At 39.6% G+C, this 15,052-nt stretch overlaps 1 protein-coding gene across 5 annotated transcripts in view; it reads right to left on the bottom strand.

Annotated features, from left to right (window-relative positions):
* The window catches only part of ATP8B4 (ATPase phospholipid transporting 8B4 (putative)), a 240,680-nt gene that overhangs the window by 14,356 nt on the left and 211,272 nt on the right, over positions 1–15,052 (bottom strand). For 4 of the 5 annotated variants that reach the window (XM_041741577.1, XM_041741569.1, XM_041741586.1 and 1 more), the window contains 2 exons: positions 4,312–4,395; positions 1,351–1,596 (listed from right to left, as the gene is read on the bottom strand). In XM_041741577.1, coding sequence (XP_041597511.1) covers positions 1,351–1,596; positions 4,312–4,395 — 330 coding nt within the window. The remainder of the gene's footprint in view (positions 1–1,350; positions 1,597–4,311; positions 4,396–15,052) is intronic. The other variant, XM_041741593.1, reaches the window with a different exon arrangement.

Raw genomic sequence — 15,052 nt, 5'->3', positions numbered from 1 at the left:
CCTAATTCTCTAGGCTAGAAATATATAAGAGTATACAGAGAGTCTGCTCAGTGATCAAAAGGCAACAAAATAAAACAGGTTGGAGTGTTCAGCATAGTGGCAAGAACTATAAGATGGAACAATAGCTTTTATGAGGTGATAGACACCTTATCCCAGTAATAGACTATCACAGTGAATGTCTTAGCTATGCCAGATGCTTTCAACTCACTCCATTATTTCCTTCTCTGCCACAGAATTGAAAATAGAGGAACAAGACATGGAAGGTTCGCAAAGCAACAGAAGGCTTTATTTAGTTGCAAGACAAATAGAACTCTTTTCTAAGTGGAGAAATCTGGTTCTGCTTTTGGATGCTACCTGTCTGATTCTGAATTATGAACTCCCAAGATGTCAAGTGTTAGATGTCTTTGGAGTAGACATAATAATACTCATTTAGATGGAACAAGGAATGGCAGAGACATCCTTTAAAAGCAGTATGTTGATATTTGGTTTATGTAATGTAATGTTTATTTTTGAGTCATGAAGAGAAAGTCTGAGGTTTAATGACATTCCTTGTTGGAAATTAGCAGCTAAGATTTGTAAAAATGATTGTTTATAGGATACAAAAAGGACTGACCAAAGGCAATTTAAACTCTAAAAATCAAGTCTTTGATTGATATTTGTTCCTTAAAAAAAAAAAAAAGAAAGAAAGAAAGAAAAAAACAGATCACATTGCTTACTGTATCCACCCAAAGGTATAGATTTTAATGACTAGGAAAGCTTCTGTGAACTCTAACTCAATATCGAATGGTTTTGTCCACCATTTGCATTAAAGAGGAAACAAACACTCAAGATACCCAGTAATGTCAATGGATCACCAAAAATCACCCCTACCAGAAGAGCTTCTCTGAATTTAAGGTTCAGATGTGCCAAAATATAACACTGAACTTGGATAATTTCACATACATGTACTGCCAAATAAATTTTAAATCTTACTTTAAAGCTGGAAGTTATTTAATCACAGAAATCATGGGAAAGTTTCTGCTATCATTGGAAAACTTTCCGTTTTCAAACCCAAAAAAGAAACAGTAGTATAATCATTTCTCTTTATATACAATGCTCAATCCCAAGAAGTAATCAATTGTGAGGTTTCTACTAAAACAGAGGTTATAGACACCTAATGCTAATCTCCCACATCTGGTCATTTACATTAAAGCTTTCTGTTTTCATCTCACAATGTGTAGTTAAAAAGAAAACCCCAGGATTCCTTTAGGATTATCCCCCCCAACAGGTAGGCAAAATCAATTAACAGTGGAAACGAATTTTAAAAGTTGTAAAGTCATCAGGTTAAGACATTTGCAGCAACAGGGTTACCTGCACACTGACCACAATGACCAAAGATGTAGCCATGGTAACTGCAAAAGACTGGTAGTCAGCTATGAGCTGCCCATCTTCTCCAGCCACATTGTAAAAGGCTCCATAGGGGATGAAGAAAAGGACCAATGATGTGTAGATGCCATGTGCCATGCAGATGAAAAATTTATGCTTGTTAAACAGTAGGTTCAGCTGTCCAGGTTCATACAGCTGGGGATAGTCCATGCTGCTCTGGTCACTCACATCCTGTCAACAAAGCGTTAGTTCAGTAGAGAAGGCTTGAGAAGAAGTCAGAGAGGTGCTGAATTCCCCATCTCAGGAAATAGTAAGCACATGACCAAGCACACCCTAATAAATACTATTCATTAACCTGTTTTCATGATAATTGAGAAGATAATGATCCCAATTTTATTGAAGACGAATTTGGGTCTCCAAGAGAGTCATGAGAGATCATATAGCTCTTATAACAGAACCAGAACTTGCACCCAGATCTTTGGCTTCAGGTTGAAGTTTCTTTCTTCAACTCTCCTGCAGCTGCACTCATGCTTCCAGAATTCTAGTGTATCACGTGCAGCCAGTGGGACCCAGAGATTAATTGACAAGGCAGTGAGGGTAGTGGTCAGGAGATGGCAGCAGAGAACCGCAGAGTAGGATTTTGGCCAATCTGAGTCCCTAACTGTGAGAGGAGGGAGAGTAGAAGAGGAAAGGGAAAAGTGGGAAATTGCAAATGGGATTCCAGTGGGAAGGAAGCTGAGCCTGAAGAGCTGAGTGCTATATCCAGTGAGGATTCCAAAACCAGCTGTTCCAGACGAAAAATTTAGACAGAATGAGAAGCTATGTTTGGCTCCAACAGGAAGCAAACTAAAACAGTGCTTCTCAAACTTAATATGCACATAAATCACTTGGGGAGTAAATGATGATTCAGCAGGTTAAGGGTAGGGCCTGAGACTCAGCATTTCCAATTGGCTCCAAAGTAATGCTAATGACCACACTGTGAGCACCAAAGCCAAATGCCCAAACCAAAAAGGAGGCAAGGACTGACCACTGGGGACATCAGAGGACCAGGAGTAGAGGAGAAGCAGCTAAAAAAGGAGCAACACTGGCATGAACTCTGAGGACAGACCAGGTTCCCCTTCCTGCTTGTGGGATGGCCCTGGTCTTGTTGAATGGGGTCCCATGAAGAACACAGACATACTCTCTTTGGGAAGTACCATTTTGAAATTTTGCTGGTGCTTTCTCTTCCAGTCAGTGGCTGGTGAAATTACATGCCCAGGCTTTGAAACCAAACAACCCTGAGTTCAAACCCCGGTTCTGCTGCTTAGCAGGTATATGGTCTTAGACCTGTTACATAACCTGGCTGAGCCTCAGTTTCCTTATCTTCAGACATGCAAACAACAGCACCTCCCTCACAGGGCCACTGTCATGATTACGTTTATGTATACAGCAGAGTTCTTGCCATACCATAAATAACAACAGATGCTTCTATAAATAATAACACGTAAAATAATGATGATAGTAAATAATAATAATATTAATGGCAGAGCAATCTCAGAGTCAGGTGGCTTGGCACTGGGCTGAGTTCTGTCACACACTAGCTGTCTGACTTTACAGCCATGAGTTGAGCCTTAGTTTCCTCCTTATAACATGAGTGGATCATAGACAATCATGGAAGCCTTGCAGCCTAACATTCCATTATCCTGTGATCAGTGTAGGGGCCAAAGTTGACAAGGTGGGAAAGGACAGGGGCAGACACTTAACTTGATGGCAATAAGGGGCCTTATTATATTTTTTTTGAATTGTACAATAACCATCTTTTCCCAGAAATTGCTTTATTTTTATTATTTTATTCTGGAGAGCTACAAAGCACCAAGTAAAGAAACACTTATAAACATGGCACTTGGAAAGGGCTTTATCCTTTACATCTAAAGTATTTAGGAGTTCATTACTTTTTTATAGAATTCCACAAAATATGTTGTTCATAAGCTGCCCTTTTTTACATACAAGAAGTGAGACAGTTAACAAAGGCACAGAATGGGAGACTGGAGTGAGTTCATCATGTGAAGATTTATATTTTGCAGTAGACAGCTTGCTTTGGGCCAGAAAAATGAGGTCTAGCAATCGGGTCTAACGACAGCCTGGAGAAAATCTGATCTTCTCAAATATCCTTCCAAAAAAAATTCTTTAATAATACACTCTAATTGTGCCATGGAAACTCCTCTGGCTAGCCTTCCACTTCCTCATGGGCAGCCAGACTTCTTCCCCCTTCCAGGAAGTACCTTCCAAGGCAATGAGTATGCCAAGGATCCACCATTTTTGTAATTGATTCCCTCCCTTCTCTCTTCTCAAGCACTTTGAGTTAGACAAAAGTCTGTGCCCCTTCTCTCCATAGCTGTGGAGCTGCATGTCTTCCTCCCCCATTGGCAGGGCACTCCACTGGACTCTAGTTCCTGTTCTGGCCTGTGCTGGCCAAGGAAATCTCACCACAAATGCTGGACTTCTGCCTTCCAACAATGAGTTCCATCATTTTCTATCACTGCATGGTTCTCTGCATTCAGAGGCTAATGCAGCATTTCCCAGTGTGTAAACCACAAGGCAGTAGTTCTAAGGCATATTAATAGGTACTATATGAAAAATAAATAAATAGAAGTACAGTCATATAAGCCTCGGAAATGCCAGCCTAAAATAAAATTAGCACTGGGCCCATTTCACATAGGACCTCTCAGAGACTTTAGAGAAATAATGTGGGATGTGAATCTCAAAGAGGAGGGTAGCCAAACTTTGATCACAAAACTGTTTTGGGGAGGGTGAGGATCTGGACAAGGTTTTTGATCCATGCAATACCTATTAAAACAACTGAACGTCTAGGACTCTCCATGACTTGTATTTTCTACTTAGAAGCTAGAAGCACTAAAAAGCATCAACAGAGCAAAATAAGTTATAAAGACAGAGAAAAATACGTACCTGGTCAAAAATGCCCATAGCTAAAACAGGCAGTGATGTGTAGACAATGTTAAAAAGGGCAATGAACCACTGGTCATAAACAGTCTGAAAAGAAATAACGTATCAGTGAGAAAGACCATCCATAGAAGAATATGCCCTTTTAGGTTCTTGGGTTAAATATTTCAATTTCCTGAGATGGATGAGAGTTTGATATTAGAGAGAGACATGAGTTCTCCCCTAGGCTCTGTCTCTTATTGGGCCTGCTACCTCAGAGAAATACTAGAACCCTTTAAACTTCAACTTCTTCATCTCTAAAATAAAGCCATGCTCTCCTTGCAGAGTTGGAGTGCAGATGAAAGGAGACAACATACATAGAACACCCAACACAATACTAGATATATAGAAGGCTTGAAACCCCATGGTGGGCTATTTTATTCTTCAGGTTTTCAATGGCTCATATAGTAAATCCAATTATTTGATCTAAGTGATAAACAAAGGACCTACTAAAATCATCAGAGGGCAATGCAGAAATGAACCAGTCAGCCCAACCCTGTGTTCAAATGGAGAGTTTTTTCTTGGGAGTGGTTTAAAGCAAAGTGGTCATGGAGCTAGCTTCTCAGTATACTGGGTACAAACAAGTTAGACAATTAAAATATCCCCTACACTTATATAGAGTACTTCCTTACATGAGCCTCACTAGAAGTCAATGAGGCATGTGAAACAGTTATTATATCCCCATTTTGTTGATAAGTACATAGAGATGTAAAACAAAATATAATATTGTAGAGCTTTTCACATGCAAAGGCAAAAACTAAAACCTGTGTCTCCAGCTTCTAACCAACATCTGTTCAACCATTCTATCATCCATCCAGTCATTCACTCATTCATTCACCTAATATTTATCAAAAATCTGTGATGTGCCAGGTACTAGGTTTTAGGCAATGGTAATTAAACATGCTATAATAAGATACAAATATTTCAGAAAATTTGCATTCTGATGGTGGCAAAAAAACAGGCAATAAATAAGAATATAAATATATAGGGGATCCCTGGGTGGCGCAGTGGTTTAGCGCCTGCCTTTGGCCCAGGGCGCGATCCTGGAGACCTGGGATCGAATCCCACATCGGGCTCCCGGTGCATGGAGCCTGCTTCTCCCTCTGCCTGTGTCTCTGCCTCTCTCTCTCTCTCTCTGTGACTATCATAAATAAATTAATTAATTTAAAAACATTTTAAAAAAGAATATAAATATATAGAGGATGTGAGTAAGTGAGTAGGTAATAAATACTAGGGAGGAAGGGTAGATAGGAAATGTGGGATGATTGTAATTCTAATAAGGTGACTGGAGAAAATCTCACTAAGGAGTGACGTTTGGAAAAGATCTAAAGAAAATAAGGGATCAAATTATCAAATTATGCAGCTTTCTGGGATAGAATGGAATGCTCATTCCATACTGCAAGTAGATCCCATGAGAAATCTCTGAGGAAGGAAAGCATCTGATCAAAGGACAGCAAGGCAGCCCAACTGGCTAGAGAAGAATGACCTGTAGGAAGAATAATGGGCATCAAAGGAATAAGGAGTTAGATCCTATGTAGGTAACCATGGCTTATTCCCTAAGTGAAATGAGAAGATACTAGAGAATTGTGAGCCAAAGAACAACCTGATCCGATTTGTATTTTACCAGAATCACTCTGGATTCTGTGCGGAGAATAGACTGAAGAGGGGCAGTGGTGGAAACTGAGAACCAATTAGTAGACCACTGCAGTGGCCAGATGGAAGAGGGAGGTAGCTGGGTCAGGTAACCAGTAGGCAGACATGCTGAATTCTGAATATATTCTGAAGTACATGTTCTTCTTAGGGAAGTTCTGAAAGCAATGAGGAATCTAAAATGCAAACGTTCCAGACAGAGCAGCTAAAGGTAGTTTTCATATAGTTATGTAAGTAAGGCAATCCATTAAATTATATCCTGTACATGGAAGTTATATCAAAAATATTTTGGTGTCTTTATTGCTAAATCTGGATTTGGACTACCCTGTCTTCACATCATTGTTTATTCTTGAAATGGTTGTGTATTTGTTCAAGGAAAGGGGAGATGAAGGCCAGTTTTCTAAGGCCAAATCTCAACCTGGACTGTTCTGTTGAAGTTCCACAGGTGGCTTTATTCAACACTGAATAAACCAGACTCTGTGAAATATACTGATTATTGTATTCTGAGCAAGGTTAGCCCTGTGGGAAGAAGTAAGGTAGTAAGGACATTTCTGCTGTCAATCATCTTGGGTAGAGTTCAATCTTAGGGCAGGAAAAAAAAAAGAACAGAAAAGGGAAAAGGAGGAGTGGGGTAGATGAGAGAGGGAAAGAAATTGTTTTACTCTTTGAGTGTCTCATAATTGAGGCCTGGAATCCACGTAGGAAAGATCTGTTCAACATCATTCTCTTTGAGGGTAGGTCAAAGCTAAGCAGAAAAGTTGAATTCTACTACCAATAAATAGCTGAGCTAGGATTTAGACAAAGCAGCATCATCAGGGACTATACTATCAAGAGGAGTAGGCTTATGACTCAGAATAATCACTTCTAATAACCAGTTTTAAAGTTCCTTAATTGATAATTCCTTTTTATAATTCTTTGAGTTCTATTAAACTGTATTCTTTGAGTCCATTTGAACTCTGCTGCAAGGGTTTGAAAAGGCATCCTACATCAGTGACATGCTAAGTATTCAACAACAGGTTCTTAAAAAAAAAAAAAAAAAAGCAAGCCCCAATGCATAGCTTTTGCTGATTTCTATGGTGTAAATATTTCTCCCGTGGCTGTTTATACAATGATATCACTAAATGTGCAGTTGCAAAGAGATGTGACATAGTACCCTATTATAGTATTTCTACCATATATATCCAATAGATACAAATAACCTCAAGTACATAAACAGTAAAACAATTAAGAAGTGGTGTGTTTTGAGTATTTTAAATTTTGTTCCTAATATAAATTATAAGGTAACATAATTCAATCTTTAATAATGGTTGCATTTAAATACTAGCTCACATAATTTCTCAAAATTAAATAGTCAGCTCTTACGAATCAATATGGGCCAGCTCTAACATACCACAGGCTATGTCTGTGCTTGGAGCAAAGTCATACAAAACAGCAACTGCTGGCCACCTGAAAGATCACAGACTTAATGTGGTAAGAGAGAACTTGCAGAAGGGCAGAGCTGTATCCCAGACTGTCAGGTAAACAAGCCTGGATTTATGGTGTTCATATAGGATGGGGGCATGTGCCAATACAATGGATTTGTACCAAGTGCCCACTGAAGATAAGGAAAAAAGTTGAGAAAAAAGCAAAGCACAGCACATCTTCATCAAAGCATCAGTGAACTAACAACACAGCAGGAAATTGCCTGTTAAGATCAGAGAGAGAATTAGAACTTAAGAACTACTTCAAAGGGGATCCCTGGGTGGCTTAGCAGTTTAGCACTTGCCTTTAGCCCAGGATGTGGTCCTGGAGACCTAGGATTGAGACCCAGGATCAAGTCCCACATCAGGCTCCCTGCATGGAGCCTACTTCTCCCTCTGCCTATGTCTCTGCCCCCCTCTCTCTCTCTCTCTCTGTGTGTCTCTCATGAATGAATAAATAGAATCTTTAAAAAAAAAAACTACTTCAAGGCCTAGAATAATGTTATCTTTTTGCAGGGACCGTTTATTTCCTTGTACCAGCTCAGCTGCTGAAGGTGGGATGAAGGCCTGACATTTTGGGGGTTAGCCAAGAGGTCCTGCCATAGTGCATCCTGTGACCCTACTGCCAGGAGGCTTCCCTTGGGTCTCATCCCAGAGTGGAATGTGTTCCATTAGAAAATCTACCTTTGATGGGCATGGAAGCAACCTAGTCCTCTTGTCCTAGGAAACAACGAAAAGCAGGTGATCACAGGCTTCTCAGTTGCCTCCAATAGACCATTAGCAGTTCTAAGGCCTGTGGTTCAGAGCAGTGCAAACTCCCAGGTTCCCAGCTCAGGACAGGAATAGTAACAGGGTCTCAGATGCCAATTGTCGTCCACTCTAAAAGTCTACCAAAACTGCAGCTTAGCCTCTCTTCTCTTTCTTTGGATGAACAACAGTTCCACTTCTCGATATACGTCCAGAATATCTGCCTTCATGCACCAGGAGACATAAGAAAATGCTCACAGAAGCTCTGGTTGTAATAGTCTCAAGCCAGAAACCACTAAAACATCCATCAGGAGTGGAATGCAGAAAGACACTGTAGTATATTGACATAATAGAATGCTATAGAATACTGAAAAGCAAGGAATTACACCTATATATATTTTTAAAATTACAAATGAATTTTTAAAAATGTATAAGGTTGAGCAGAAGAAGCCAGACAAAGAACTAGGATTCCAATTAATAAAATTTTAAAATGTGTCAATCTGCTCTGTGTTGTTAGGAAGCAATGCTCATATGGAAAATTTATAAAACAAAGCCATAATGTGATTATAAAATGTCAGGGTAATGGTTACCTCTAAATGGTAAAAAACAAAAAAACACATGACTGAAAAGCAAGGAGAGTTTTGGAGGTTTGGCAACATTCTGTTTCTTGCAGCAGATTACGGCTACATGGGTACTCATTTTATAGCCATTTGTTAAACTGACATTTATGTATTATGTACTCCATAGATTTGTTATGTTTTAAAATAAAAAAGGAAATATGTGGCCTTCTGTTTTAGTCACTCCCTGGTGAGACTTTAGACAGTGTGAGGATTCTAAAAATCTTGACACCCATATCATACCCGAGGCGCCTTTATCCAAAAAAAAAAAAAAAAAAAAGCTGACACAAATCTTCAACTATTTGATTGATGATGGCATCTAACTTTCATTCCTCAAATATATCAATTCATGTCACAATTACACTATGGAAAATATACAAGGGGGGAAGCAAACTGAGGTCTTGTAGCCCCAGGCAGAACCTGATGCTGTCAAATCACTTCTTCCTCATCTCATCCACCATTCAGCTTCCACTCACGGAGAAGAGATGATTTCAGGTATTAGGAACAAAGACTGAATCTGAGAAATCATGGCACGAGTAGTGGATGGTCTGGCACAAAGTGCCATCATCACCACTAACAGCGTTAAACCTAACACTAACAACACTAACCTAACACTAACAGCATTAAAACCTACAGTTATTAGGCAGCAGCATTTGTGAGTTGGTACTTGATATGAAACCTCATTTTACAACTGGAATAAAAGAGGATGGGAAGGGAAAAGTCAGTGAAACAGTTTAGAAGAGTTTTTGCAGTTTCTTGGAAGAGTTTCTACTGCCACTCAGAATCACAATAACAAAAAGAAAACTAACTGATACTTACTGAGCACCTGCTGTGTACCAGGCACTACTTTAAGGACTTAACATATACTGACTCCTTAAATCCTCACAATAACCTTATGGGGTTGGTACTATTAGCAGACCTCAATATAAAGATGAAGGAACTGAGGCCCATCAAGGTTAGGAGATTGCTCAATGTCATATTTGTAACACAAAGATTTTTGAAGTATGGCCTAGCAATCTTTCAGAGGATCCACATGTCAAGACTATTTTCACAATGATATAAGCAGTTATGTATATTTCCTTTTCACTATGACTTGTGATGCCATAATCAACTGGATGCAGAAGCAGATATGAGAACACAGATGCCTCCTACTGCCCCAAATAGTAAGAGATTAAGTATTAAAAATGCCACTGTTCTCACTAACTTATTTTTTATTCTGGAAAATATTATCTTTATTTTATCTTAAAATATGTCATTTAGGTAAACATGTCATGGATCCTTTATTTCTTTATGAATCAATAAAGGAATGTTTAAATGTTTTCTCCATTTTAATTTCTCCCAATATGATAAATATAGATAGATAGGGGCCTAAGATCACAAAGGCTTCAGAAGCACTGGCTGAGCAAGTGTCAGGGCCAAGTTCTAGCCCTGGTACCCTTACCTCAGCATTCACAATAGTGACCACTGCATGAAACCCCCTCTCTCAATCAATGATATCATTTGGCAAGTTTCCTTAAAGGCTATTTCCTCACATTGCTTTATATAGTTGAGAGTATACAGGAAATACAATTTGTATGCTGGGTTTTGTCATTTAAAATGAAACCATTAACATTTACCCAGGCCCAAAGCCTCCCATGGCTTCCCATTTTACATGGGATGAAATCTACTCTCCAGGATAACCTACAACCTTCCCTGATCCCATGCCTGCCTACATCTTTGGCTTCCCTCCCTCCCTCCCTGGGCTTCACTGATTGTCTTTCTCAAGGACCAGGCTCATTCCTACCTCAGGAGATTTGCCTGCAGTGCTCTCTACCTTGAATACTTCAACCTCAGTGTATTCATATGAAAGTATTCTCTGAATACCAAGCTCACAGCTCCAATGTTACACTCTCAACGAGAGAGTTTTTACATTAACCCTTCTGAAATTATTTTACCAATTTACTTCTTTATTATCTGCCTTAATCCCACCAGGATATAATCTCCATGAAACAGAGACTTATTCACATCTAGAACTCCAGTGCCTAGAGCAGTGTCAGACAATGATAAATGCTCTCTAGATATTCATTGAATTAATGACTTTACAACTCTTTGTAAATCTTAGATATTTAACTTGCTACTAAATGTTGCCTTGAGGATGTCCCATAGCTCCTCAAACTCAGTATGTCCAGACCTGAACTCATTCTCCCACCCCTTTAACCAGGCCCTCTTCTTATGTTCCTTATTTCAGTTTCTGACAGTGCTTCATTTATCCCAGAACCCAAGCCAGAATCTGACATTTCTCCCTCTCTCCAACATTTCACATCAAATTAATCTCAAAAAAAAAAAATTAATCTCCAAATCCCACTGTTATAACCATACCAGATAGCTAGCTTCTGTTTCTGCCCAGGCCTTTATCTCTGTGACTTTCCTCCTGATGTCCTCCCTATTCGGATTCTTACTCCTCACCTGCTTCACTATGATTGATCCTTGAAGGGTCAGCCCAGGAACAGATCTTCCAAGAAGCCTTTCTGAGTCCTGCCCACTCCTACCCTCTAGGCTTGGGTTCCAGGCTACTCCTTGGTGGCCTCATGATATTCACACCTTACTGCTTCACATTTATCAACTTGCAATTATTTATGTGCTGATTTCTAGCCCCACCCCACTAGGCTGCGAGCTTCTTGGGAGCAGGTTATAGGATTTATTCATCTGTGGGGGCCCAAGAACCTAAATCAGTACCTGGCACATGGCAAGCATCCAAAACAAGGACACTGGTTTCTTAAGCTTCAAGGCACTGGAGTCAGAAGACAGAACTATATAAGATATTCAATCGCTCTAAGTTTTAGATTCCTAGGTTACGAAGTGGGAATTTGAAAGAGCCTTTTATATATCTTCAAGTGGTATGTTTAATGGATAAACAAAAAGGTATATTTCTCCCTAATGATAATTTTTATGAAAATACAATTCTTTATTGCTACAATCATGTTTTTTATAACCTACTATATTAATGAAATCAATAGAAAATTAGAACAAATTTAAAGAAAACTGAATATCTTGATATAGTTAAGCATTTTCCTCATGAAAACTTAATTATATCAATCACTCTTTAGCTCTAGTTTTGCTTAGGCTCTGCCAAAATGTGTAAACCTGAGTCATTCACCTTAAGAAGAAAAAAAAAAAAAAAAAAACACCTTCCTGGGTTATATGCATTGGTTTAACACAGTTTAGGCTTTAGGAGCTTTCATAAAAATTAAAGTCACAACAGTATTTCTTCTACAACAGGCTGCTTCCTCCCCTTATAAGAGGTCTCCAACTACTCAAATAGTTATCCTAGTAAATGCTCCACTTCTCCTTATATGCCCTCAGAAAGTTTTTAAGGCCCCCTCTGGTGATTAGGACCAGCTGGGATGGGGCACACTAGCCCAGATGATGACCCACATGAAACTTATCCTGGCTTTTCCCCTTCCAGGCTTCCTCAAGCCCTCTACTACCTATCTCCACAACCTCCACCTCAAACACACATGCACCCACATGTAGGTTGACCAGATGCCCCAAAGAGATGGGAGGGTTAGAAGAAGGAGGGAAAATGATTTCTCTGGAGCCTCTGGTGTAGGAAGCATTCTGGCCTAGAATTTTGGGTGACTAGACCAGTCAAATGGTGACAGCATCCTGATTTTGGATGACTCAAATCATTTATATAAACAAAAGCTCCATAAAAAAAGTATTTGTTCTAAGGCCCTTGTACTCCTAGGGGAAGCCATACCCGCCCCCCACTTCTAATTTTTTTTCCCATCTCCCGTATTCTGAATAAAACAGAAGAGCCATATTCCTGTGAGATATCACTAGTCTGTTTTGAACCATGTAAGTGTCTCTTCACATATCAGAAAAAAGGAAGAGAAGAGTTCTCTATTTCTCTAACTTTACTGTTTTACTATTTAAGGAAAGCTCTTCCTCACTCCCTTCTTTGTGGGAGTAATTTATCAACCTTATCAACCATTTTATATAGAGTAAGAACACACCAGCTACAAATTACAGTCTAACAGCTTGAGGAACAATCTATGATTTTTAGAATACCACATTTAAAAGGACCTTAATAAGGCTCTTAGACAGTTACAAAGGGCTTTCCGCTCTGAGACCACTGGCTTAGCTCCTTGTTCAAATGACAGGATGGACTACCTCTTTGGAGACATGTACTCTGCCCGTCCCCCCACCGACTTTTGCTGTGTGTTATAAAGGAAAACTATATAGTGATATTTTTCTTTTTGGCCTTAAAAACATTTGTCATTTAAAGAAAACACATTGTGGAATAAATATGAGGTGCTCAGTCTCAGCACATCTGTTCCTGATTTGTGCAATTAACAGAAACCCACTAGCGAGAGCCAGGAGGAATGGCCCCAGCCTGAGCACCCACCCTTTCCTGAGTTTTCCACAGAGCACATCTGGAAGGCAAGGGGGAGAGGAACTGCCATGCCAGGTTGAGAAAGACTCATAGGTAACCACATCCATGAAGTCATCAAAGCCTGGAGATTAGTCTCACTCTTTCACGTAATTTTCAAAATTTTTCATTGTGAGTTTTCTTATATTGTTTGACAGAACTAAAGTTTTTCTGGACTTGACAAGATAATTGTTTCCATATCACAGCAGAATTTAAAAAAAAACACACACACAGCTCTGTATCTCACTGACAATGATAAATTGTCATCAGATAATATCATCCCACAAGTACACAGTGCCAGTAGTTGCATAGTTTCAAATGTGAATTTCCTAAATAGGGCTTCAACCAGTTTCGACCAATGGTGGCTGGTCTTTTGTTTTGTTTTGTTTTTTGTTCTGTCCCTGCTGGGGGATGGTTCATATTTATTAAAAATACTGAGGGCATAGGATGCTTTTAAAGTAAGTTACTCATACCTACAGTGCACACAAGCCCACAGTGCACTCCATGAAAATCATGCAGGCTTTGATAACAGATTGGGATAAGGTATATCCTTTACAAGACTCCGTGATTCAGTTTAGAGACTTCTCTGACCTTTACCCAAACCCCTCTGGTCCAGAAATCTTGTTGCAAATCTCACCAGGACAGATTATATTTAAATTCTCTCTCAGTAGCAGTTTGGTAGGAGTGTTTGCTGGAAATTAATTAATTAATTAATTAATTAATTAATTTTTAAAAAATGGCTTCAAGCTTCCAGATGATTCCAGGAGGCAGTCTGCCCTTTCTAAGGGCCTAATCTTTAAGAGACCCCCTCCCCACCAAGACCTTAGTTCTTTCTCAAAAAGAGCTGATTTTCTCATCATCGTCATATTGCACGGAGTGTTGCTGGATGTTTCTCCTTTAGATATCAAACAAAGCAAACACTTTCCTGATATGGGGTTGCATGAAAACAGTTTTTTTTTTTAAAGAAGATATAGCCATACTCTCTTCCAAGTTTGTGACAATTGAAGTGGCTACTTATCAAGCAGTATAGAGGGAGCACTAAAAAGAGTCAGAAAACATGGGTTCCACTCCCAGCCTTGCACATCACTGATCCTCAGATCTTGCAGGACTCAGGCTCCTTCTCTGACATTCCCTAATAGAGCAAAGATTCTAGATTTCAACAAAACATACACTTTTTGTTCTGTGTCCCAGCTGTTTCTCCAAAGAAAGTCCACGCAGCAAAGCAGGCAATAGGGGTATGGTCTCTCCCAAACAGATTCTTTCCCTATGTGTCCCAAAACAACCACAACAGAGGCAAAGCACTGCAATAAACCAGGAGAAGGTCCACAAACCAAGTCAAACCTGCATCACACTGTCATTCATCTGAGATGTCCTAGGGCCACCACCATCTGACATATAGTGAATGGTCCCACCCCCCAGCCCCCTGGAGCCTCACACACCACAGCTGGATTGACTTATACATCTGCCCAGACCACCTATCAGGATGGAGCATTGGTGAGAATCTCCTGGAGCTATCATCAGAGAATAAGAGCCCGGATAAAATTCACCAGGCCCCCAGAGACAGGCCAAGGTAATAAAGAAATAGCACATGTCACTTCATTAAGAAATTAAACTGGTGTTTTTAAAGTCAACAATGTGTCTAAGAAAGCACATTCTGTTTACATTTGATCAGATGTTTTCAGCTGCAGAGTGGATGACTTCAAAGCAATCTGTTGAGAGGTGCAGGAAAGAAGTACTAAAGTGCTATGAATCATGCTGGGATTAGACAGGGATAGCCCCAAGACATGGCTCATCCATGACAAATTTAATTCAAAAAAACTCTT

This window comes from Vulpes lagopus, chromosome 2, assembly GCF_018345385.1.
Source record: "Vulpes lagopus strain Blue_001 chromosome 2, ASM1834538v1, whole genome shotgun sequence".
NCBI lineage: Eukaryota > Metazoa > Chordata > Mammalia > Carnivora > Canidae > Vulpes > Vulpes lagopus.
The sequence above is the reverse complement of the archived record's forward strand: the minus strand, read 5'-3'. Positions and strand labels throughout refer to the sequence as shown.